The following is a 26,269-nucleotide window of genomic DNA, read 5'->3' on the forward strand; positions in this document are numbered from 1 at the left end:
TAAACAATAAAAAATATAAATATATTGATTCTAATATAATTTGGAATACTAGATTCCTGCAGGATTTTTCACCGTTATTTCACTACGTATATTATATCACCGTCAAATCATTCACTGAAGGATGCTAGCACCGTAAAATAAGACATCGCTGATTGTAGAACCTATATTAAAAAAATTAAAGATTGTATGTTTTTGTATGATTATACAATATTTTACATACGTATATTATTTATGTGCCTATTCTCATGATATTGCAATATATCTTTCACAATAATTTCATTACCGTCGTGAAATTTTGCAAAGAAAATACATATATCTTGCAGGCAGTCAAAGTACTAGCTTCGATGCTTTTTCTCATAGTAAACAAAAGCAATTTTTGTCCCTTCACGGGTATCTCATACCACGCGCTATTATATCTAGAAAATTAATATTTAACAAAGATTATGCAATAAATATTACAATGTACAATAATAATTATAAAAAGTGATTAAATATTCCTTAAATATTTTATACAAAAAGGAAAATTTCTCTATATGAACCAAAGTTAATTTAATCGAACTGTGATATTATCTTACATTTTGTCACAAATTTCGATACTATGATCTATCAGTTTCTGTCCTTGAAAGCTGAAGCAGAATAAGTGGAATAATTGAGCAAGTATGTAGACGAAGTATCTTATCGCTTCCATTAAATCATTCAACTGCATCGAAAACTTAAGTAGAATGACATGTTTTAGTTCTACATTATATTTTTTTATTCTCTCATATATTTATTTAATTATAAATAACTTACTTGAAGTAAACTAACACTAATAGACATTGTAGATATCGTAAGTTGAATGGCGAATGGTACGGAAAAAGCATTTTCAATGAGTTTCGCAAATCTATAGTAAAAATATAATAATAATCAGAGTTAAATAAAACTTATAAACATATCGTAATTATTAAAAATTGTTTATAATATCGTTTAAAAATTCCTGAAAGAAATCACGATATCGTTATAAACTTACTGCAGAGCTTCTCGATGAGCATGAACCGAAAATGTAATATTTTTATGATACAAATTATCCGAACGATCAATCAGACTACTTCTCGCAATATCACGTTTATCTAATGCATTTTTAAATCTAAATCTGAAAATATCCACAATACACGTCGTTATAATTTTTGTAAAATTTCTTGACTTTGCCTTGTATAATTAAACGTATGAGAAAAAAAGAATTATTTATTTTCTGAGTATAAAGTATACAATGTCGTTTGCAAAGTATGTATATAAATAATCATTACCCGACCACTGCAAAAAGGCCGCAAACGTGTTCGATGTAAATAAAAAACATACAATCGTGCGCAATTAATCCGGTCATACATATCAAGGCAGTAATTAACATATGGCAAAAAATAAAATAGAAATATTGCTCTTCGTTAACGAAATAGTACGCTGGATATGCTAACATTATTGGACGTGAAGTATTTATAGGAAATACGATGTCCATGATACGTGGTAAGAGAGAAGTTGTTATAAATGAAACGGTAGATACATAACAGTACGCTGCAACAGAAAGAATTTCGTCGACAAAAGATGTCTACTATCTCACAGACGTTTAAATTTATATGATCGTTTAATACATTTCTACCATATGTATCCTTATTGTAATTAATGTTGAACGCAAACGTGGCTGCTCGCGCTCATATTTGTTTCTACAGAAAAAAAAATATATATAATTAAAAATAACGGAGTTACTTGCAGGCATATATCAACGAGTACCATCTGCCATTCTCGGCATATTTTTTCAGAATCTCATGTTCTTCCCGAGTCTCAAGAGTATCCCAGTCTACGAATAAGTGATCAGTGAGATCTTTAATCTACAAACATCACCGATACATTTGATATCTTGAATCTATAATATTCTCAACAGCTACAAAAATATAAGCAAAAATGAAAACAAAGAATTCGCAATTCGCATTTATAGTTTCAAATTAGATACATAATCAAGTTACAATGATAAAACGTACTTTCTCGCTGTTAAATCGATATGCGAGCACTTTTACTAGAGAATTCCATACCAAAAAATGGGGAGGTAAAGTTTGAAAGATACACTGTGTATCCTCGCATACAAAAATTTGTGCTATCTGGAAAATGTATTTGCATGCACTTGCTTACGTTAAAGAAGCGTATAAATATCAAAAATATGCTAGCAACCACTTCTATTATATAAGATAACGTCATGAGATAAAATCTCAACGAAGTTAAGTGCCGAAAAAATTTTCTTGTCGATAATGTTACCTGTGTAAAAAGACAATTAGCCAAAACTATGACTACCAAAGCCAAAAAGGATAATTTCATTTTCGGCTTCTGATAAGGCCACTGACCGATCATCCACAAGTATCTTTTACCAATATCGTAATAATAACTTCTATTCTGTTCCATTTTTTTCAAGGAAATAATATCTGTTTGCCACAACAGCATCACTCGAATATCTGATGTAAAACCTTCCCTCGCGCAGTCTTTTCCATCGCGAAGAATAAATTAATATTTCATATAACGCTTCCGCTCTTCCTTCCCTATTATGTTTGACATAGCAATCAAACGAATTTTCATGACTGACATACACCTACAATAACTATATGTCTCTATATATAAATATAACGTAAGCGAAAATGAATAGCGAATTTGACAAGCTCACCCTTTTAGAAATGATCGTCAGCTTGAACGGAAGTGTATTGAATGTGCGACTAAAAAATGTGATAATATTTATTATACCGAATAGTCTAGTGATGCTACTTATTGTGCATACGGTTCAATTTTCAGTAACGAAGAGTACGCGATCTTCTTATTAATATTCGACTGCCTAGTGAAGTTTACATGTATCAGCTGTTTTTTTTGTTTTTTCAATCATAAAATTTCTATTGTACAATATTGCTTCACTTACCTGTTAATCTGGAGAAGCTTGATTTCTTCATTAATTTTCGACAGTAATTTGAGTACATTAATTAATTTTTATCATTATCGACAAATTGGAAGTAAAATATTATATCCGTTAAAATATATATGGAGCTTATACAATTATTTTATTGTTTATGTTGCACTAAATGCTATTCTCGTAAAAATATATAATTATATAAATAATAATATGTACTACGTGTACGTGAATCCGTAAATGATCATCGTCGAGTTATTCACTCAAGGATGCTAGCACAGTAAAGTACGATATCGCGGTTTGCAGAATCTAAATTAGAATAATTAAAAATTTTACGTTTATCTAATTATATAATATGACATATATATATATATATATATATATATATATATATATATATTGGGTTGAACACATAGACATAGTATATCTAGACCGAGCGTTTGCCTTTATTTAAGGAGTGGGGGTAAAGATGCACGTAGAAAAGGACATACTCTGTTTAGTGCCCCTTGCGTTCTCTCTCGCTCGCACAGAGCATAGCGCTCTCTTTCGTCATGCTACGTGCGAGTGAGAGAGAACGCAAGGGGCACGAAACAGAGTATGTCCTTTTCTACGTGCATCTCGGCTCCCATTCCTCAACACTCGGTCTAGATATACTATGTCTATGGTTGAATAGAAAGTTCGTGCTACATCTACTTACCTTGTAAATCTGGAACAAAATTTTCTTTATTAAAATTCTTTCTCTTTTTTTTTCTTCATTAAAATTGGACGAGAAAAAAAATAACTGATTACTTTAATTACCATTATCGAAATTATATAAAAGTACGTCAAATATTATACTTGATAGGATATATGTGTGACATTTATTTAATTACTTTATTATTTATGCTACTGAATGCTATACTCGTAATAGATATCTATAATTATGTCGATAATCATGCGTGAAATCCGTAGAATGTGTGAGGTCAGCCGCGCGAGTTTTGCAGCCCGTGTGTAAACGGTATTACAATGAATATGTGTATGTAAATTAATTACAAGAGAGAAGGGGGTCGGTTGAGGGTGAGAAGGATTAGGGATGCTGCTCCGAATATATGGGTGCGCTCGTCGCTTGACCAACAGATCAACTGACCCACAATCAGCTCTCGTTCGCGAATTCGTCGATTGATCCGCGAAAAATTATGCACGACTCGATTTATATATACCTACTGTTTTCTTTTCTTTATGCCCTTCGACCGCGATCGATATCGGATCGTTCCCTCTCGATCGCGTGTACGTAAACTAAAAACGGGACTTGATCACTATCTCGAACTCTGCTTTCCAACAATTTCTTTATCTTGACCTGTGTTAGTCAAAATAAATATCAACACATCACATCTGTTTCAATCGTAATAACTTAAATTATTATCATTTAAAGTAGTGAAAAAATTAGGCACACACATCTTTTCGCGACTTCGTTTCTTCTTTTTTACACTCGTTCACTTTCACACACATAAATGACAAAAAATATATATTTTTAAATAAAAACATATAAATGGCGAGAGATAATGATCAAGTCCGGATACATACATTTAAAAACTTAGCAATATACAAGGACGTATATAACATAAGGGGCGCAATCCCCCGTCGAAGGATTGCGATTGATCCGTTTTTCATCTTATATTCGCCGGATTAAAATTAATGAATAAAATTATTAGAGCATCCTCCTCCGTCGCGATACATCTCGATTCATCTCATTAGGTCTATTCTTATTAGATTTATACTCCTCTTTCACGCTTTCTGTACTTAAAACGAAACAACTACACATTTACGCTTTGGAAAGAGAAAAAAGGAAAAGGGAAAGCGTAGGAAGTATATCTAAAAAGAACAGGCTTAATGATCTCCAGAAAGACTTTTTACTCACATATTCTATTCGGTTGTTTTATACAAAATACCGTGTAAGATGTCCCGAATTCAACGGTAGAGAGAAAGAACCATCGAAATCATCGATTGTATGCTAAATTAATTAATCCGCGACCAATCGAGGCATTATTATGTATATATGTGTCCTGATCTGATAAAAGAGTCGATGTGCTCTTGAGACGAGTCTTGAAAAACGTTTATAATTAATGATATATAGCCGTAAAATTCTATAATCGACCTATTCAATATTAGTAATTTCAGATATCGACAGGAAAATGTTAAAGCAAAATAAATATATCGTATTTAAGAGGAAAACGCATCGTGTATAAAATCTGATAGCAACTTCTCCGATACAAGCTGGAATCATCTACACAAGTCTCGCTCGACCCAATCATTGTCTATCAAAATTATTATCACAACAACGGTCCCAACAATTATTCACGACCGGTTACAAAGCGTTGAAGAACAAGTGTGTAATCATCTTCCTGGCATGATGCATTAACGCACAATTATACAGCAGTAAGATGCTGAATTACAGTCGATAACTTACTTACCAGCATACATGTAAGGTATCTGGCACGATACTGATAAGAGCGAATATCTCTTGAAAAGTGATAGCAATTGTGTTGCACATTTTTTTTTTTTTTTTTTAAATAGAGAAATTAATATTATAAAACAATATTTTCCCCCCTCATAAAAAATTCAACATAAATCGATAGCTTTTTTACGAAAAAGTGTTGTGTGTGTGAAATTTTTTGACACGTACCGTGTCAGAATAATGATTATTTAAGCGAAAATAATATTTCCATCAATTTAGCCGTCATATATGAATCATCAATATCAATATTTGATAATTGTATGATTCACAATCAGATCAAGTTTGTCGACTAAAATTGCGGTGCAATATACGATACAAAAAAAAAAAAAAAAAAAAAAACGCAATCCTTTTTTATACTTATTTAATTAAGAAATAATTGCTAAGTCCAATGCAATAACATAATTCTATAATATTTAACGATTTATGAAGATTAAAATTAAACATACTATATAGATTACAATTAAATTATATATTATACAAATCACGATTATACCCACAGCGCGCGTGTTAATGTTTTTTTCTTTAATTTAAAAGAAAAACGTCAATTTTCTATATAAAATTGTTTCATATAAGAGCTAAAAAAAATTAAATTTTATTTATACGTAATTAATGATAAAAATAATATTGTAATAGGTCATCGATTGCAATTGATTGATCCTCAAGCGCAATTTTACAAAAACGCACATAAATCCTAACAGAATGCTTTGTAACCGGTTACAGATGAATAAAGCACCCCTTTCTTTCTTTTCCAAGTTTGCCCCGAAGGGATTTCGTGGTGAGATAATCGCATTCCTATCGTATGGTAGAAATAAATTTGGTCCTCGATCGTGACGGAATACCAAAAATCTTCCATTCGAACGCGATGCAGCTTCCATCTTCGCGATCGTAAATATGTTATCACGCCACTACTGGCGATTATATGGTATTCGGGGAAAAAACATTTTTTTCCCATTCGCTTGATTAAATTCCCTTTCGATCCATATCATATGCGATCGTCGATTCTTGGCTTTCTGAGCCTCAATGACGATAGTAGACGATCTGAATCGCTTTGTGCGAACAACCTCCATCGCGGTACATTGCAAATCATAGTTTAACCAAACTATATATAGCATAAGAGAAGAATCAGTTCATAAATATTCAGGTAATTTAATTATACAAAAAAAAAAAAAAAAATTATATGAAATATAATATAGATTATTATTATCCAATTATTCCAATCTGGATGTGTGCACTATCCTGATAATGTATATCTAAAAATCTAATCCAAAATTTGAATCTATAATTTAATAAACTCAGATATAAACTATTCGAATCATAAAAAATAAATAAATAGAAAACTAATTGTCATAATAATAATACAATAAATAATACAGTAGAGTAAAATTTATCATTATATTGAAATTTATATTGTATATAAATATATATATATATGCGTATATATATGTATACATAAAACAATATAAAGTAGATAATATAAAAAGATAACAAAATATTATTTTTGTTTCATCTGCAGATTCAAATAGATCCAGTTTTTCAAAAGTATCCGAATATTCAAAAATTTGAATAATAATTTTACGTGAATCAGTTATCCGGATATCCGTATACTAGCAAATTATAATTTATAATTCTAGTCTTAATTAATCAGTTAGTTTAGACGACATTGATACAACTCGTTACACGATTATATAAATTTGGCCATACAACACTGATATTACGATGGAGGTTGTTACACGATTGATGACTGCGATCGAGAACATCGTTTAAAAGATTTCATTGCATTACTTGTCATAAAAATCTCAAAAATTTAACGTTTACTATTAATATACTATCACACATTCTCTCTCTTTCTCTCTCTCTCTCTCTCTCTCATTTTCTCTTCTCCTCTTTCTCCTCGTCATATATTAAGATACTAAAACAATGTTCGCGGTCGCAGCCTAAAAGTGGATAAACATTGAAGGAACGAACAGCGAAAAAGCGAATTTTCGCTGTTAAAAATTTCGGGAGATATTTTTACCCCCATGGTATAAATGGAATAATCATTATAAATAAAATAATCGAACATTTTTTTCGATACGGATTTGACTCACGATCAGTTTTCTCGTAAAACGAAACATCACAGGAAAATTTTAAATAGACTTAACTCGTGTTCGCTGTTAATTCGCTCGCAGTGCCACCCATCTTAAGGATAACAGCACTTTCAATATTCCGATACTGTACAATATCGCTGTACGATAACGTCGGTCGACATGAGAGTTGTGCGAGATCGAATTTTCTCTCTTTCTCTCTTGTCTCCATCTCAAAGATCTCTCTCGTCTTGACGTCGCGATTCTCCTCGCAGCGCGCGACAGAAAGGACGGGTCGCAGATACGCGCGGGAGGGGAATCTTTTGCGCCCTTTCTCCCTTCGGAGATAAATTTACGGCTCGGAAAGAAGAGAGGAGAAGAAGATTTTGCATGGTGAGATGCAGGGGAGATCCGAGAGAGGGATGAGAGAAGGAAAGACAAAACGCACGGGAAGAGAGGGTTGTTTCACGGCGGAGGGGGAAATAGTTGAGTTATCGGACTAAAGGAAGAAAGGAAATCGATTGTGTTTATCTCTTAGACTGTTAATTTGGTCTCGGGGTCCAACGACTCGTGAAGAGTTATTGTATGAAATAATCGGGATGGTCTGAGTCCTTCTCAAACCTCTTCGCCTCCTCCTGCATGCTCTCCTTGATCTTCAGGATGGCCGCCGACTCGGTCTGATCCTGCGAATCAACCAACACCAGGCCGGTTACACGGTAAAACGATCAGGCAAGCCCATCAACCTTGCCCAAAGTTCCGCGCAGCGTCTTTCACCAGCATGATTCGCGGGACTCTCGGTAATCGCGCGACAAAATTTCGATAATGGCGCGGGATTCAGAAGAACATCGCGATTAAATTATTATTTTTTTTTTTTTCATGCCGTTACATAAAGGAGTATATGCGTCAATTTCGTATCAGACTTTCGTGATAAGAACATTCCCGAATTACTCGAGCCGAACGAAACCGAGGAGTCCCGCGAAAATGTTCAATCTTCAACCATCGTGCGAAAACGCTGGCCGGTGAATACGCGTTTTAAAAACGCAGCGTGATGGCGGTGCGTCGTGAAGGGGCCGGGGCTCGTGAAAACGAAAAACTCCGTAGGAGAAGACACTGGGAGGTGTCGATCTCGTTGTCGGGAATCGAAAGAAAAGTGGGGCTTAAGGTACTGTTTGCTTAAGGGTGCTCTGACCCACAACACATGGACGTTACGTAAGATAGTGAAGCCCGTGTCGAGCCGAAATAATACATAGCAACATAATAATGACAATGATGATGATGATGATGATAATAAAAATAATAATAATAATAATAATAATAATAATAATAATAATAATGATGGCACAACGAAAAATTTATTAGCGCTGCCTGCCCCCCACGTACGCACACCTCATCGACTATAAACGATAGGTAGTATAGTGAAAAAAAAGATATTTTATAGAGAAACTCGACGTGTCGTCCTTCACACACTTATGTTTTTCTCCTCTCCAGCGGAGAAAGACTCTTCCGCTTTCTTCGGAGTTTTTGTCTCGTTATTTTTTTTTGTCCGATTTCTCGCAATCCATCGATTCGCTTTGCGCTCACGCATCCATGTGCTACAGGTCAGTACAGGCTAGTACTATATACAGCTATCATTCTAGTCCGATTTTTCGCTTATGTAGATATATATATATATATTACGAAACAAAGTAACGTTCTCTCTCAACGAAAGTGCAACATCGATTAATAACAAAGTGTGTTCCACAGCCGCAGCAATAGTGAATAGTGCAACGTTTCGATTTAGCGTCAAAACAGTGTCGGAAAATCCAGCGAATAAGTTATGTATATAGAATAATTAGCGATTTACGTTAAAAAGAATAACACTGATCGCGTACTAATCGGCTAATGGAACGATCAAAGCGAACAAATGAAACACAAGTGATGTATGTGTGTGATTAGCACAAGTGCAAATACACGGAGACAGATAGTTATATATAAATACTGATGATAGCCAGCACCCCTCGGATTGAATCGTAATAAATAAAAAAGAAAAACGCAATAGTCTCAGTGTAACAGGATTACATTTATTGTCTCGATCTTCCCTGGCTTAGGCATATACTAATTATGTTATCATTCAGCGATAAGAGTTCGGCTTACAACGAGGAATAATATCAAATAAGTTGGCATTAAGGGTACCAAACTGTATCCCCCTTTCGCGAATCTCTAAGTTATTTTCAAAATCAAAAATCCTCACGTCGCGAGAATCAATCTTGTTGCTCTCCCACGAGGAAAACAACTATCGTGAAATCGACATCGCGCATTGACTTTTCAAGACTCGTCCAAAGACCGATCGTATTCGAGCTTCGTACCCTCAATGCGCCGCTTCACCGAGCTTTTCCTTCACTCATTGACTCGTGTATATATGACCTCGTGATCAAAAAAGAAAAGATTGTTGCGACTCTCCGTACAAGCGCGCGTGTACTTTCTTTTCTCCGTTTGACATGTGGGCTTAACGGCAAGACGTGAACTCCGGGATATCGGCAAGCAGCCTCGGCGAGGCTATCCTGCAATATCTCTCGCAAACAATTTCGCAGATTGCAAGCTTCGTGTGTCATTGTAAGCTTTAATTACAGGATAAACCCGTCACCACGTTCCACTATAATCGCGATCACACAACTTTTGGCGGTCTACCAAGTGATCGATGAAACAAACAAAAAATTTCCGCGATTTTTCTCACTTCGCTGATCAAAATATCAAACTGTATACTTACGCATCTCGTAACAAATGTGGCGCAAATAATGTAAAGCAAAAAAAAAAACACACCCTCTTTTATTGTAGCGATCAATCTGTTAATCCACGAGCCCAGATCCAAAAACGAAAGCGTTAAGAACGCTCGAGAACGTTCAGCGAAATAGCTTTTGTAACAACGGGAGCTCTTTTTTACGAGACAATAAAAAAAAAAAAAAAAAAAACTTGCAAGCGCGTCTTGCCGTTAACCCCAGAGCATGCATACTTGCGTATACGCACATTCGCTCCTTCTCTTTTCCTCATCTCTCTTTCTCTCTCTCCCTCTCTCTCGTCCACATTCTCTCCGTGTATTTTTTTTTTTTTTTTTTTTTACATAAAATTCCATCAATGTTTTTTCTCAGCACTATAAGTTAAACATAACTAATAGCAGCACAGTATAGTCCAGTACTGACCTATAATCAATGCGGACGGATGGATTCCGGGAATCTCTCGCCTCTCACCCACATCGCATTATCTTCCGTTTCTCTATTTATACTCGCTCTTTAAAGGTTCAGTACTCGCACGTATCTTATGTTCATACAAAAATATTAACATTTGCATATATATTATATATATTTATATGTATATCTATGTGTGTATATATATATATATATATACACATATATATATATATAAAAATTCTCTTATACTTTCTCTCAAGTACCTTGTTTAAACTATAGTAGCAGTAAACCATTCGCCTCGCAATAACTTCGAGCTGTTGAATTACCGTTCGCTAAGAAATCCGCCTTTATCATTGTACAATCTTATTAATTAGCTACCAGTGTATGTAGGAGATGTGAAAACTACGACCGATTAACTTACACGAATCACCATCGTTGTTCGAATCGAACAACCGAGCGTCAACAATTAAAAATAGATAAAAAATTCTGCCTTTAAAGATTCCTCTCTCTTTTCGTCCTACGAGTATGACAATAAAAATTGAGCAATGCGACGAACTTTACATATTTTGTACAAGAACGACGGCGAAACCAACGTAACGTTGACCGATTCTACACACATTTTCAGAGATCAGATTTAAGTATAGGAACGATTTTAATTATCGCACTTCTATTATCGTATAAATAGTATTTATGCTATTGCGAAAAAAGTTATTAGAAGCACAGCGCGACTTGTGTTTAGGCATTAATCGTATTATCCCGAGAGAATTTGGATAGGGAGAGAAAATTCAATCGCAAATGTCGAAGATTCTACGTGAGCTTTCCCTCGTTCTATCTGATTAATCGTTTCTACGTACGTTCGCGTCGATTTTGTTCCGTGAGCAAAAATGTTAATCCGCGCGTATCTCGTGGACGACATGTACATACGCATAAAATATTGCAATGTTAATAACGCTGCAAGAAGGACGAAAGACGCCTGCTCCTAATGTCGGGAGCAAATTGTGAGCAAATAAGTGGAGGGACTCGGACTCGAGCTTGTCTAGACCTCATTACAGAGTCTCGTAATCGCGATTATGCAAGACATGCAGAAGCTAAAACTACAAGAGATTTACGTGGACGCGCGAGATATATCCTTGTCATAAAATTCTTTTGCGCTTTAAAACGCTAATTCTATAATGCGATGAAAAATAGGTCAAACACCGATACAAATTAGTGCTGTCAATATCCGTATATCCGGTAATTTCAGGTATTATGTAGATATTATTCACGGTGGTTATTATTATTTTTTTTTATTTCGAAATAAACAATCAAAGAATATTTACATGGGATATTTCCTAGATAAATTGAATCGAAGTTTTCGGCTAACTTTCAACGTGCACATATAAATATATGTGATATTACACACGCATATATATCTAAATATGTATCTACATTTCAGATATGAAAAATATAGATAAATAATCTAAAATTTAAAATTATTCGTAAACACTGTTGCTAAATAATTAAAAAATATTAAAAATATTCGACGATTTCAAATATCTGAGTATTTTGTACTCGGCGATTTTTGGCACTCGGATAATGTTTGCGAATTTGGATATAACGAGGTATCCGAGTAGCCAGACTTATACTGACAGCACTAATAAATCAGAGTAGTGAGTTTAAACGAGATAAAAAACAAGAGCGTAAAAATCGATTAATAATTATGCGATTAGTAATCACAGTAGCGGACAGTTATGTACGTATATCCTATATGTGTAGGCAAATTGCTATGTGTGTATGTATGTATGTATGCGTGTATGCGTGTATGCATGTATGTGTGTGTGTGTGTGTAATATCCCTTTGTAACAATCTTTACGTAATTTTTCAGGCACCTTTGCTTATGACCTAATTGTCAAATAAATATAAATAATAGAAAATAATCTGCTAAAAAATCTTAAGTAAAATATTTGCTAGCTTCCATAGCAAATTATATATATAATCATAATATCGTAATAAAAAAAGAAATATAAAGACGAATATATCTAGTCTTGCAACCTTCTGAGTATTTAGAGAAAGCATATACATACTGTATTCCTATGCGGCGAATCGCACGTGTACGAATAATCGTTGTTAAAGTATCTGCGCCGTTTAGTAATAGTAGTAGTAGTAGTAGTAGTAGTAGTAGTAGCAGTAATAGTGCAATGAATGAGCGCTTAAGTGCTAACCCTAATCGAGCAGGAGCAATCAATAACAACCGCATGTTACGTCGCGTCTGACACGAATATCTTCCTGTTCTTTCGCTCTATAGCTCGTTATTCGAACGTAAGAATCCATTGACAAAACGACACGTGCCGGACTATAACGAAACTAGCCGGAACGCACCATGAAACACGTGAATACGTAGCGAATACGATGCTTTTTTCCGCATATTACGTGTATATATACCGGCACCACGTGTAGAGTCTACGGCATCTACGAACTCGAGGCTGGCTCCAAGGCGACTTGACTTTTTAAAAAAACTGTCGAGAATACAGAGAAGGTGCACGTACGTGATTACTGATAACTCTCATCAGCTCGCAAGGAACATCCGCGACGCCGCCACTTGCGGATTACGACAAATCTTTACGAATTTTGCAGAATAATATTGAAGATCGAAAAGACAAATTTTTTTGTTACTAATAAATATTTCTTATTAGAGATAAAATACGCATATATAAACAATATCTCGGAAGAAATTTTTAAATTAAAATATGTGAATTAAAAAATTACGCTTGAAATATTTGAAAAATATGTGAGAGCTATTATTATAAATAATAATTTTTAAAAATGATTAAGTAAATGTATAAATATCGTTTCAGACATAAATATATTTTTCGAGTTGTAACGACTTCGATCTGTCAAGTACAAATCTTTGCTTTGGCAAAAGAATCTTGTTCATTTTCAATTATCATGCAAATCGACAAAGTTTCAATAAAATCAGAGATGAAAGCGTCGTGACTGTTCCTTGTCATATCCTACCGATAATCTTATACAACAGCATATAAGATCAGTATGTAATATTGTTCGCGCGATTCAATCAAAGGTTCGGTTACTTTGTCGCACGAAAGTAATTTGATATCTCATTTTATAAAGTACGCAGAAAAAATTCAAGATACTTAAAACAGAAAATATATATATATATATATATATATATATATATATATATGCTATCTTTAAAAAAAAAAACAAGAAATAAAATTGAAACTATTGTATTTAATGTAAATCGATTAAATATTATATTGAAAAGAACGAGACTTTATCTTATACTTTTATAACATTTAATTTAATAGTTGTATCTTTCCGCGATCTTGTTATCTTATATAAATAATTATCTTATATATAAAATAAGGCACGTTATCCTTATATTATATTAACGTTACGTTAAGTCTCGTCATCTTTCTGCCCACTTTATAACTTGTTAGACATACTGTTAGTGCGATAGTAGTTAGACGCAATTTCAGCGAATATGGTTATATGACATATTAGATGCGACCAAATGTGACTGGCTGATTAAACTTGCCAAAATACCATATAACGCGTGATTAAACAGAACACCTTTCGAAAAATTTGTAGGGATAAATAATACTCTGTAAGAAAGCATTAACAAACAAGCCTGTTGGAGCGAGGCTGAAGATAAATCCCTTTGAACGTGTGACTGAACCCATATTATTTTAGCAAAATACGTGAAATATCCGCCGTACTGATAGAAGCGCTTATGGCTGTTAATTGAGATGATTAGAAGGGCGACAAGTTGTAACATGAATCTGTACGCCATGTAGCGTATATAAAACATTAATGTAAAAAAGTAATAATTTAGAATTATCTTTCTATATTTCTTTTTTCAAATTTAATCTCTCTCAATAATAAAGTGAACAAGAGAAATGATTTATCGGGCAAAAATATCGGCATACAAATCCACAACAACACATCGAGTCACCATTAGAAACAATTGTTAAAAAACCTGTGCATACTCACATTCTCTCCAGGAGCTCCGAATCCTCCCAGATTATAATCACCCATTCCGCTGCCGCTATCTTCTCGTGGTGTTCCGGGACCGCCATTCGCTGGACTGTTTTTCATTCCGTCGAGACCGTCACCGTTTAAGACCGGACCCATTGTATTAGGACCCATGGGTCCCATTGGACCTCCCTCTGGTCCACCGCTCATTGGGAAATCCTAAAATATATCGCGTTCACATTTCTATATGAACACTTTAAACACCATTTTCGCTATTTTATAAATTGCAAAAAGAATTTTAGTTGAAACGTGTAACTTGTTGAATATAATAATAATTATAATAAAAATTTAATTTATAACGGCACGAGTATTACTAATATTTAATTACACTTACACCCGGCATATTTCCTCCAGGTACAGGCTTCATCATGGTATACATATTTTCTCCTCCACTATTGCTGCTATCCTGGGGGCTAGGCATAATAGGTGTTCCAGGCCCTGGTGGACCTGTTGATCCAGGTGGTCCTCCGTAGTTACCCGGTGATGATGACGAATAATTCATTGGCTACGCATCATTGTATAAAACATACATATTAGAAATTTTGCAATCTTTAAAATCGCAGTTAAAACCAGATAATACAAAAGACAGGAGATAAAAATTTGTATGTTTATATCGTACCGTAGATGTGTTTGGCTGCCATTGCTGTCTACCAGCAGGAGCAGCCATACTCATTGGTGGCATTCCAGGACCTCCTGGCCCACCCGGGCCCAAGGTACTATTGGGTGGCGGGCCTCTCATGTTTGGACCATAACTGCCAGGACCCATCGGACCCATACCCGGTCCGCGTGGAGGATTCATTCTCGGATTCATGGGGCTCATTCCCGGTGGACCTAGGATAGTAGATAAAATTTGATATATTTGATCGCTAAATATACGAAATTGTTAACGTTTGTTCTAACTCTATGTTAATACTAACTGCTAATTACGATTTTGTAAACTAAATGAACTTTCGTGAACTTGTAAATTCTACGATATAATAAATTGTGTATGAGATTGTATATCTGGCTCTATCGTGTGCAATATAATAATATTAAGTGTGGATTCAAAGTGCCGAAATTAAGAATCATGCTTTAGCAAAGTCGAGTTCAAGATAAAAAGCCGTTGGATGACATGCTAGTCAAACAACTGTCACCACACAAATTAGCAGTAAAAAGCTCATGCTGAAAATAGAAACAGCATTGCAATATGTATTTTGGAAAAGCAAAGGATATTACAAACAATTATTTAAATCCTATATTTAATAATGAAAAAAAAAATGAAATGTAGCTATATCATTAAATTCTGAAGAGTTATTTCAGATGTAAAAGCAATTCTTCGCTTTATATAACAACATATTGTTATTAAATATAATATTTGGATCATAATTTAATATGGTTTTGTAGGAAGCACATGTACACAATATGGTATTAATAATACTTTAAACATATTATTAAACACAAACATGATCAGTTTCTTTTCATTTGCATGTAGTATGATCTCAAAAAAGTTTTTAGCTGATATTAGACACATTCAAATATATCTCTTAATTTAAAAATATTCACACACACACACACACACACACACACACACACACACACACACACACACACATCATATTTTGTTTTAATCTAAAAAAATATCTATATATACATATATTACGGTTTCTTTTTAAATCAAAGACGCGCACAAAAATGTCACACAATTATTGTATTATGTCAAAATAAATTATTTCTAAATTGTACACATTACTCGTTATACACATAGGTAAGTAAAATATTTATCTAATATATTTAATAACGATTGCCATGCTGAATGCTGAATAAGAATTCGAATGAGCGAATAATTTTGCAAAAGAGCAAAGCCGGTGCAATTTCTTTATTAAAATGAAAATTTAAAAAAAATTAAAGGCAAGGAGGAGAAAAAAAAATAAAAGTTAGGCTTGACTAAGTCATGTGAGTGTGTTTTGGTTGCTGGGTTGCTTCCTACCTTGCCACCCTACAAATTCTCCAGCTTCGCCTGAGGAACACAAGAGCACACATTAGTACGGCAGGTAGGTAAGGTCGGGTTCATGGTGGTAAAGCCTAGTTATTTTGCAGTGGTATAGTAGATAAAATTATATTTCGATGAAAGATCTCTAAACACATTTACAACACACCCAAAAATTATTTAAAAACAATTCTTGGAAAAAATTTGGAATATATTATGTTGACGCGACTGTGATTAACTAAATGTACATTAAATGTAACCATTTACCAGTTAAAAATTTATAATACCTTAAGAAAACATTCTTTAATCATAAATTGCACTTTCTCGCATCTGGATTTTCTGATCATGAAATGACAACTATTTTTGGAAGACACAATATCATACATAACAGCAACAATTACTTGTTATAAAAAATAAAAAAAAACTGAAAGCATATCAAATAAAATAGATCGATAAAGAGAACCATTGAGAAAGATACATATTTGCATACTAATTACATAAAACTGTATAGCAATAACACATGAACCCAAACTACACCACTGCTTGTAACTAGACAATTCAAAAACCAATCCACTCCACATCACAGCAATCCAATCCAATTTAAAATATTACTTATTCGTTTATTGCTGTGTGGTTTTTGGTATGCATGCGTCTATGCCATTCTCCTCTCGCAATTTTCGTCAATGCCAGAAAAAAAGTAATATAACACCAGCATGTAAATGATCTCTTACCTTGCCTAGTAGGATCCATACTATTTGACATCATTGGTTGCCCTGGCGGCTATGAGAGAAATAAAAAATAATGTAAATTTACAATATTTTGATAATACATTTCTATACTTCTTATATATATTTAAAACATAAGATTAAATTATTAAAGCCAAAAATCATAATATTTTCTTATTTCTTTTATTCCTTTATATACTTTAACAAGATATTTTCAAGATATTTTCAAGATATTTTTAAATAACAAAAATATCTCCAAACATCAATCATAATATATGTGAATAATAAATTCTCATATACTTACCCCATTGAAGTCATTGCCCATTTGTGGCATACGTACTCCAGGACGTGGTCCTGCTGGATATCTGGGGCCCATAAACTGTAACAGAAAACAGATTCTCATTACGTTGATCATGTAACGATTATATATAATCATAATTTGAGGGTGTACATTAAAAATATTCGTATAAAGTGTAAGTCATGATTACTCTCTATACACAGAACTGGCTAGATATAGTGTAAATACCAGGCAGCCACATAAGCAATCCGTGAGATGATAGACCATAAAATATGCAAGTTCAGTCAAGTTCATCGCAGCACATAAGTTGGTTATATCGTTACATATATTTTTTAAGCGCTTTCTGAATCACATTTATTGTATACCATAAATAATAATGTTCCATATTATCATAGAAAAACCTTGTGCGATATATTTCTGTAGTACAGTCTGACATCAAGAAGGAAACAGTTATAGCGATTATGATGACAGTTATGAGTTTCGGTTATGCCATGATATGGTGCGATGACATAGCGGAACAAGTGATTCTTTATGAGTGAGAGTGTATGTGTTGAATGAGGCTTACCTGATTGGGCATCATCTGCGAGTGTGGGGGCGGGGGTGGCTGGGGGTGCTGGGGGGATGGCTGTGATGAGGGGTGTGTGGGCGGAGATGGTCGCATTGTCGAGTTGTTCTGCAACAAGCAACGCAAACGACAGACATGTAGCAACACTGCGATCCAGGCAACAGCTAGACTAGAAGGCTTTTGGGGATGATTGTGTTAATACTATGATCGGTCTCAGCATCTTAAGAGTTACCCGAAAAAAAGTTGTAATTAGGAAAATAATCTATATGACGTTTCTCAGTCTGTCTTTATACTTTTTCTTTTCATAATTACAACTTGTATGTGAGAGATCGCTTCTAACATTAAATTGTGAAATGAAACATACAAGAATACGAAAGGATGCCAATCAATTGTAAAATGTACAGCGTTGTAGAATATAAAAACAAACTTTGTAAGGAAGATGATATGACTCCTAAGCGTTACAAAATACCTATTAAATTGGAAAGATCTAAAGAGAGAAATATTCCATCATTTATATATACTATATATAATATTTTATCTTTGTCTAATCTAGTAGAGAGTAGCTACTTTGACAAGCAATAGATGCGTGACTTTTTTCAATTTTTATCCCCTTTTTCACATAAATTTTACAGCTTTATATTATATGTTTTTATAATATTTCTATTTTTTCATATTTGTATATTGTATGATTTATTCTCGAATATAATCAATGATCAATACAAATATTAAAATTATATAAAATTGTATTTACATTGTTAATATATATATAATATTAATAAAGTACTGATAAAAAATGATGAAAAGTTTCTATTTTCTGCTTATGTTGCGATTGCGAATATTTTATATATACATATACATATACACACACACACACACACACACACACACACACACACATATATATATATATATATATATATATATATATATATTATTATTATTATTATTATTATATCATAAAGTTATATATATAGTTATATATCTTACATGTGATTTAAGATTGCAAATTTTTTCAATTTTTTTTATAGATCAATATGTATAATTATATATATAGTCTTGTATTAATTTATTTTTATATGAAATTAACGCGTCTTTAAAAATAGTGTGGAAAAATCGCGGACCACTTGTAAAAGAGACTAGACTACAATCTAAGCAGGCTTCCATGTTAGTTGATCCATACATTCTAAAGAGTATAACTTTGTTTGGTCATGTAAAAATATTGAAATTTATATTCTGCAAATATAATGAATCAAAAACTACAATCTGTTTATAATATTTTCACATATTACTGTGATACACGACCAATACAAAGCAGTATACTCGTCGTAATATGTTTACAGTATCACAATATTGTGCTAAATGTATTCTAACATCTATATAATTCTGTTCGCGTCATATAAAAATTCTAGATTTGCCTTACGCGCCAAGGAGATGAAACAGTGAAAATGGTACAAGAACGCACATACAAGTATTAGATAGAGAGCAGAAAGAAAGTAAGTGACATATATACAGTATAGACAAGCATGACATAAGAACGTCTTTTGAATGTACACTTGTTTCAAAACGAGTTGATGACTATGGTTAGTGTGTGTACATTTATCGATAATATAGGGATACATCAATATGTTTAGTTAAATAAATATGTACTTTGAAAAATATATAACTCGTTTGTCTGTTTCAAACTCAAAACAAAAGAAGAAACACGAAGATTGTATAGGAAAATCGTTTCTATCATCTATCTAGATGTAATGTATTTAAAAAGTTTCCATACCAATTGACAATTGCAATTTTAAGCAATATCTAAATAAAACATTAATATATTTTTTATTCCTCCTTTCTCTTGATCTACTATACAAATTAAAACTCTTTTCTTTTGACCTATTACACTTTCTTTATTTTTAATTAGCCTAATTGTGTTATGCTTTGAATCAAGTGTAAATTTTAAACCAAGACTATATGTATGCATAACAATAATAACAGATATATGTGACTATGTATATATATACATATAAATATTATACGAGATATATTTATAAGAAATAATATATCTATGAGACTTAGATATATAATTAGATATGTAATAATATATCTATGAGATTTGTTTTACTTGTTAATAATGTATTTTAATTTCTTTTTTCTTTTTCTCTCCAAAATATCTAAAAATTCTCGTGCAAAACCTATTTGAGAGAGTATTCTAGAAAAGATATTACAAGATGATTGTAATATCGATTATTATAATAAATATGTATTAAAATTGAATGAATCTTTTAGTTCACCAAAGATTAGAAAGCATTTTAACGCAAGATTAATAAATGCAATTTAAATGTAATTACGTGATAGCTTAATTAAGCCGAGTAATGATTGGTTCTTTTTTTTTTCACTTCATATTCTGCAAGTAAAGATTGAGGAAAACGAATGATATTAAGACAGACTTTAATGTTGATAAATAAATGAAGACTCACTGGGAAGAAAGCGGGAGGCATGGGACCACCAGGCATTCCATCATTTGGTGGCATCTGACTAATTGGAGATGGTGCTGGCCCCGCATTCTGTAAACATTTTGTAGCATTAATGTACAATGTATCTAATATAAACTTTATTTAGCTTGGAAAAAAAATATCTTATAATAGTTTATAAAAAGAATATGTGCAAGATTGCTTTCTCTAAGTACTATAATCATTAATATGATTATATATTAACATAACGATTAATATAAATATGTTTTAAAATAAAATGTTTAAGTACATATGTTTAACGAATATTGATTTTATTTATATAAATTTTTCAACTTACATGCGCAATACCATTGACGTTGTAAGCACTGTTCACAAATCCCTGTAACAAAAAAATACAAATTGTAAGCAGTATGCAATATATTATAAATACTTACATATCTTTTATATTTAAATATTAAAATTCTTGCTTTAATATTTAAATAGTTAATAATAATCTTTTGTAGATTATTAAAATAAAAAAATTATTACTGATATAATTACATAGTCATGAAATGCTTTGGCTTCACTGCTATGTTCACAGGAATCTCTTCTTTCAGGCGCCGCACAGTACAGATCCCAAAAGACACTGAAATAATTTCATAACAGTTATTTTATATTAAAATATTCTACTAATGTCAAGCAGTTTGTTATATTTTTTAAATTTAGTAATATACAGCAAAGAAAAATAAAATAAAAAAAATAAATTAGATAAGATGCTTAAGTCAATGTGCTAACCGTCAAGCATAGTAAGTATTTGTACTTACCACCACCAAGAATGTAAAAACCCAGGTGGTTCTCCAAGTGTAATATTTTTCTCCCATCGAATCTACAATAATAGAAACAATATTATAGCACAAATACAGTATTTCAGAATATAATACAGAGATATAAAAATAATTAGAAAAAGTTTACCCTTATCACATTATTACCTGTGGATTGATTATTACCTCTGACAGGAATGTTTGTGCTGCTTTTTGTGCACCTACATGTAGCAAGTATTCATACACGTAGAGTGCCAATCTGAAACGACATGTATAATTACAGATTTTTAAATTGAAAATTCTCTTCAATTTTAAATAATATTCGAATAATACAGAAATTTCAAATAATACAGAACTTCGAGATAACATGTAAAGCGCAGTAGAAAAAAATATAGACTTGAGATTATAAAAATGATAGATCCTTCGCAACTGGCATTCTTTTTTCTTTTATTATCGTTTTAGAAAGCCCGCACTTTACTCGGCGAAGCCGCCTCTACGCCGACAATCGCATTTCCTTATGGGATCGTCCGTTAAACGTGAAGTTTTAACGCCGACTTTCCCTACGTAGGTAGGTAGATACACACACGCGGTATAAACGCGCATCCAAGCGAAATGCATTCGCGGCGAGACCGGCTTCGCGAATGATGGCGAACATGGCGCGGGAATTACGCCGATTCGCGAATCCGGAGCGCGTGCTCGTTCGAAGTGACTGACAGCGCGAGCAGATCAATCGCCTTTTACGAGAAAGCGGGTTACGCGAGAAAAGAATCCCGACTAAACAATTTTCTATACGACTTCATTTCCACTCCCTTATCCGTCTCGTTCTTCTAAAATTTCTTTCATCTCCGCATCCTGAATTTTCTCGTTACTTTTTATTTTTATATATCGTTAACATAGTAACTGTGCAACCCTAAACACAGACAAGTTTTGCCAATTGATTATAACCCAATCATGATTTTTTAAATTTTCATTGCAATTAAAGTTACCTTGTAAAGGGAGCCGATTAAATCGCGATTTAGATTTAGAATTTATCGTTGCTACGGCAGTTAGTTGTTATCGACAGTGTTGACGGCCCGATTCTATTTTTAACAACTTCCCGACCTTATTCTCGACAAGTTTGTTCGTTTTAGTTTCGCTTTCTCAACATAAAGTTCATGTACATTCGATCCTTGACAGAAGAAAGAGCAAAGATAATTAATGCGATTGAAGCGAAGAAACTTCGCATAAAGTAAAAAAAAAAAAATAAGATTGTCAAAAATAAGGCTACAAAAACAACTAATTCTCTGCTAAAATTCCAACGTCGATTAAATTTTGAAAGTGTACCTGCGCTGAGCTTGTTTCGCGCCATTAGGGTTTCTGTGTGTCGATTGAGAGAATCGAAACTTGAAAACCGAGATTATATATTCGCTTGATAGCGTCGTTTCGCAAATCTCTTTCCGGATTCTTATCTCGCGATAACACGCCTGCCGCGCGAACGATCAAGCCTTTCGTACGTCAAGACTCGAATCGATCCTCGAGCGCGGGGAAAGGGCGGGAAGCATCGTGACGTTTGAACAAGAAACGGACAAAGAGTGAACGAGGGACAGACGAACAAATCGACAGCTCATCGCATCGGTAAACTGGATTAACCCGACGAACCGGGTTCCTCGGTACGCGCGCTTCTTCGAGCAAAAAGAACCGGTGATGATGAGAGAGAGAGAGAGAGAGAGAGAGAGAGAGAGAGAGAGAGAGAGAATGAGAGAATGAGAGATAGCAAGAGGGGGCGAAGGGGACTAGAGGGAAGTGAGAGAACCGCACGGACGAGCGGGAGTCGGAGAGAGAGAGAGAGAGAGAGAGAGAGAGAGAGAGAGAGAGAAACGCGGAAAAGAGGGAGGGAGAGGAGACAGGAGGATGCTCGAGAAAAATGGAGTTGCCGAGCGATCAATGGCCGGCGTAGAGTTTTCACAAAATTTCCCATCTTTCCATATTCCTGCCCCGCATAGGGATACGTACTTTTCTCTCGCCTGAGAGTCCGAAGGCACGGACGACCCTTTTCCCTTCGCGTACATGGTCGCCGTGGTGGCCGGTCAATCCTTCCACCGTAAACACACAAGTGCGCCGCCGTTCCTTCGTGCGCCGCTGGAAGTCGCGCACTCGGCTCGAACGGCCGAGCGAAAAGAACGGGAGATCGGGGACTCTCTCTCTCTCTCGCGCGCGCGCGCGCACGTCCGTGTGCGCGCGGTTCAGCGTCTATCTCGCTCGCTCTCCAACGGCCGATGATAATCCCTTCGGCGTGCAGCCGCCGTCGTCGCTGTCGCCACCGTTTTTGCCGCTGCTGCTTACGACAATGTGAGACTCGTGTCAAACACGAACGTAGACGAAATCGAGAAAGGGTGCAATCACTCGCGTCCGACGCTTTCTCTCTCTCTCTCTCTCTCTCTCTCTGTGTTTCGCTTGAAAGGTGAATTTCTCTCTCTTTCTCTCGCCTGCACACAGACAAGACGAAGGTCTTCTTCCTCACGCTTTCGTCGCGTCACGTCACGAAAGCTGTCGTCGCACAGCCGGAGCGAGATTTCTACTACGCGATATCGGAGCGATCGGTGCGACGCATCACGGCGTCGTCATCGTCGTCGAATTCAGGTGCGTCTCTGGCGGCGCCTCGTCGCCGCAACCGCCGTCGCCCTCCTCATCCTTTCACTGTACTTTCTTCCGCTCGTCGTTCCTTCCGGACACTGTGTATTACAGTATCTCGTATTATATATAATTATATATAATATATACGACGCTTACGCGCGCGTCCTATTGTCTTCGATCGCGATACCGTGCCACTCGCGTCGTCGTCGATCTCTCACTTCACACCCGTCGCTCAATTCACTAGCCAACCACCATCGTCGGCTTCGTCTCCCCTCGTCGCATCGCACCTGGATCGTATCGCACAGGAATCGGAACCCGGTCGTCGTGATCGCCGCACCGGAGACGCGGCCTTCGTTCTCGACGAGTCTCGTTTTGTCGCGCGCAATGACCGAGAGCGTCTCGCAACACGGGAACGGTGGTATCACTGTGTAACCGCAACCGTGCTGCGCGATACACGTACACACTGCGCGCGCGCGCGCGCGTGCGCACGTACGTAGCACGCACACACGCGCGGGAGAGAGGGAAGACGAACTGAACTTACCGTCGTGTAAACACGGGCATGTTCGGGAGTGTAGCTCGTAGATTTTGCACGCGCTGCACGACTATACGCAGATAAGTAGACGGGTAGATACGCGATACGCGCCCTTCTCTTCTCCTTCCCCCCACCCATCCAATATTCGAGTCTCGTTGCGCTCCGTCTCGCTCGCTCGCTCGCTCGCTCTTCCCTCTCGCTTCATTTCACGCTCATATCGACGCGCACCGTCCTTGTCCCTCGCATCGGCTGGGAGCACGATGCGCGCGCATCGCCGTTTGTTATGTCAGGATCGTACACCCAACGAACAAACCGGGGAGCCACGAGCGTCAGCTTTCCTTAAAACCACGATTTTTCTTTTCGTATCGATACGCGCGAGAAAGATCGGATATAACGTAATTCGAAATCATTTTATTCCCACGATTCCTCGACAGGCATCGCGTCCCTTTTTTTCGTCGCGCTAGAGAATTTTCTTTCAGTTTCTTACACGATACGAGCAAACTGGCGTTTATCAATAGCGATAATCCCGAACTCGTTTATAATTGAATGTATAAATATAATTGCGCATACGAGGAGGTCAACCTCCTCGTGATTGACATCAATGCTGGAATTTTAGAATATCGACAGCGCAGATTACGCCTATTGCCAATTCCCTAGATGAAAGACTGATCGCGGTCGAGTTATTTTCATCTACAGTGCAAAAAAGACTCAAAAGTTTCTGTCTTATCCACGAAGAAAATACGTCTTTCTCTAAATGTATTATTTTGTCACGGTGCGAGCAATGCACTAGGCATCCCCCTAAAGTTATTCTATAATATTTCAACGGAATGTGTGTCTTTTGTTTATACTATTTGTTCTACAATTCTATTCCGCATAGTCGTATAAAAAGAATCTATATAGCTGCGTTCGGTAGAAAAAGCAGCTTTGCAACTGTTGTAAAATTCTTTAATATGATTGGTCCTTGCCCTTAGTTCCTGCCGGATCTAAATGTATAGACCAATCATATCGAAGAATTTTACAACATGTTGCAAAGCTGCTTTTCCTGCTGAACGCGGCCTATGTGTCACCGAGTATTCTTTGGAGAGAAAACCAAGCATTAACACACTTGGCTTATTTTATTGCAAGAGAGCCATATAAGCTACCTAAACAAATTGAATTTCTTTCAGTTTACACACACGTATACACAAAAGAAGATAAGGGTCGTCGATACCTGAAGTGCAGTTGAAAAGATCAACTGGATGAAAATTTTCAAGAGAAAGAGGGGGAGAAAGAAAATCACAGAAAATATTTTACGACAAAGAATCGTCGCGTCATAATTTTTTACCTGAAACTATCGTAAATGCTAAGTGTTTACGAAAATTTATCGCGCTTTCTCGAATGCTGAATATCTCTCTATGTTTGACACGTTTGCGATATACGCTATCGATAAACAAATTGCATATTGCAGTAAAAAGTGACAGCTATAACTACGCTAAATTTATGCGCGACAAGTTTTACGTAATTTCATCTCTCGCACATATGCTACGGGATAATTAAAATATATTTATATTCTTGCCACAATCTTGGCTTAATATAATCTTACGTTAGACTTAACAACTATAGTATATAACAAGATTGTTGTGGGATTATTTCGCCGTTATCTCC

General features: G+C 35.2%; 2 protein-coding genes across 10 annotated transcripts; both read right to left on the bottom strand.

The window, feature by feature from the left end:
- LOC138936092 (odorant receptor Or2-like) lies at nucleotides 1-3,012 on the bottom strand. Its single transcript, XM_070301181.1, has 9 exons — nucleotides 2,284-3,012; nucleotides 2,013-2,129; nucleotides 1,745-1,862; nucleotides 1,287-1,548; nucleotides 1,010-1,132; nucleotides 793-883; nucleotides 576-712; nucleotides 284-416; nucleotides 1-161 (listed from the first exon to the last, which is right to left on the bottom strand). The coding sequence occupies exons 1-9, from the start codon at nucleotides 2,464-2,466 to the stop codon at nucleotides 108-110; spliced, it is 1,218 nt and encodes a 405-aa protein (XP_070157282.1). The 5' UTR covers nucleotides 2,467-3,012; the 3' UTR covers nucleotides 1-107.
- Nucleotides 3,013-3,776: 764 nt separating this feature from the next.
- Nucleotides 3,777-24,665, bottom strand: Ssdp (Sequence-specific single-stranded DNA-binding protein). Of its 9 annotated transcripts, none has more exons than XR_011447327.1 (15): nucleotides 23,473-24,665; nucleotides 21,649-21,739; nucleotides 21,484-21,545; nucleotides 21,221-21,305; nucleotides 21,018-21,059; nucleotides 20,687-20,773; nucleotides 18,225-18,332; nucleotides 17,666-17,740; nucleotides 17,368-17,416; nucleotides 16,637-16,666; nucleotides 15,290-15,501; nucleotides 15,005-15,175; nucleotides 14,629-14,829; nucleotides 10,651-13,133; nucleotides 8,071-8,157 (listed from the first exon to the last, which is right to left on the bottom strand). XR_011447327.1 is itself a non-coding variant. In XM_070301173.1 (14 exons), exons 1-14 carry the CDS (start codon nucleotides 23,526-23,528, stop codon nucleotides 8,053-8,055), a joined length of 1,356 nt encoding a protein of 451 aa, XP_070157274.1. In that variant the 5' UTR covers nucleotides 23,529-24,663; the 3' UTR covers nucleotides 3,777-8,052. The 9 variants fall into 9 exon arrangements, 7 of the variants coding, with proteins under 7 accessions (XP_070157274.1, XP_070157273.1, XP_070157276.1 ...); XR_011447328.1 differs by lacking the exon at nucleotides 8,071-8,157 and having other exon boundaries at nucleotides 8,808-10,765; nucleotides 10,902-13,133; XM_070301173.1 differs by lacking the exon at nucleotides 10,651-13,133 and having other exon boundaries at nucleotides 3,777-8,157; nucleotides 21,667-21,739; nucleotides 23,473-24,663.
- Nucleotides 24,666-26,269: the final 1,604 nt, after the last annotated feature.

Source organism: Polyergus mexicanus, unplaced genomic scaffold (genome assembly GCF_030449975.1).
Source record: "Polyergus mexicanus isolate NDT 795.1 unplaced genomic scaffold, iyPolMexi1.0 SCAF_9, whole genome shotgun sequence".
Taxonomy (NCBI): Eukaryota; Metazoa; Arthropoda; class Insecta; order Hymenoptera; family Formicidae; genus Polyergus; species Polyergus mexicanus.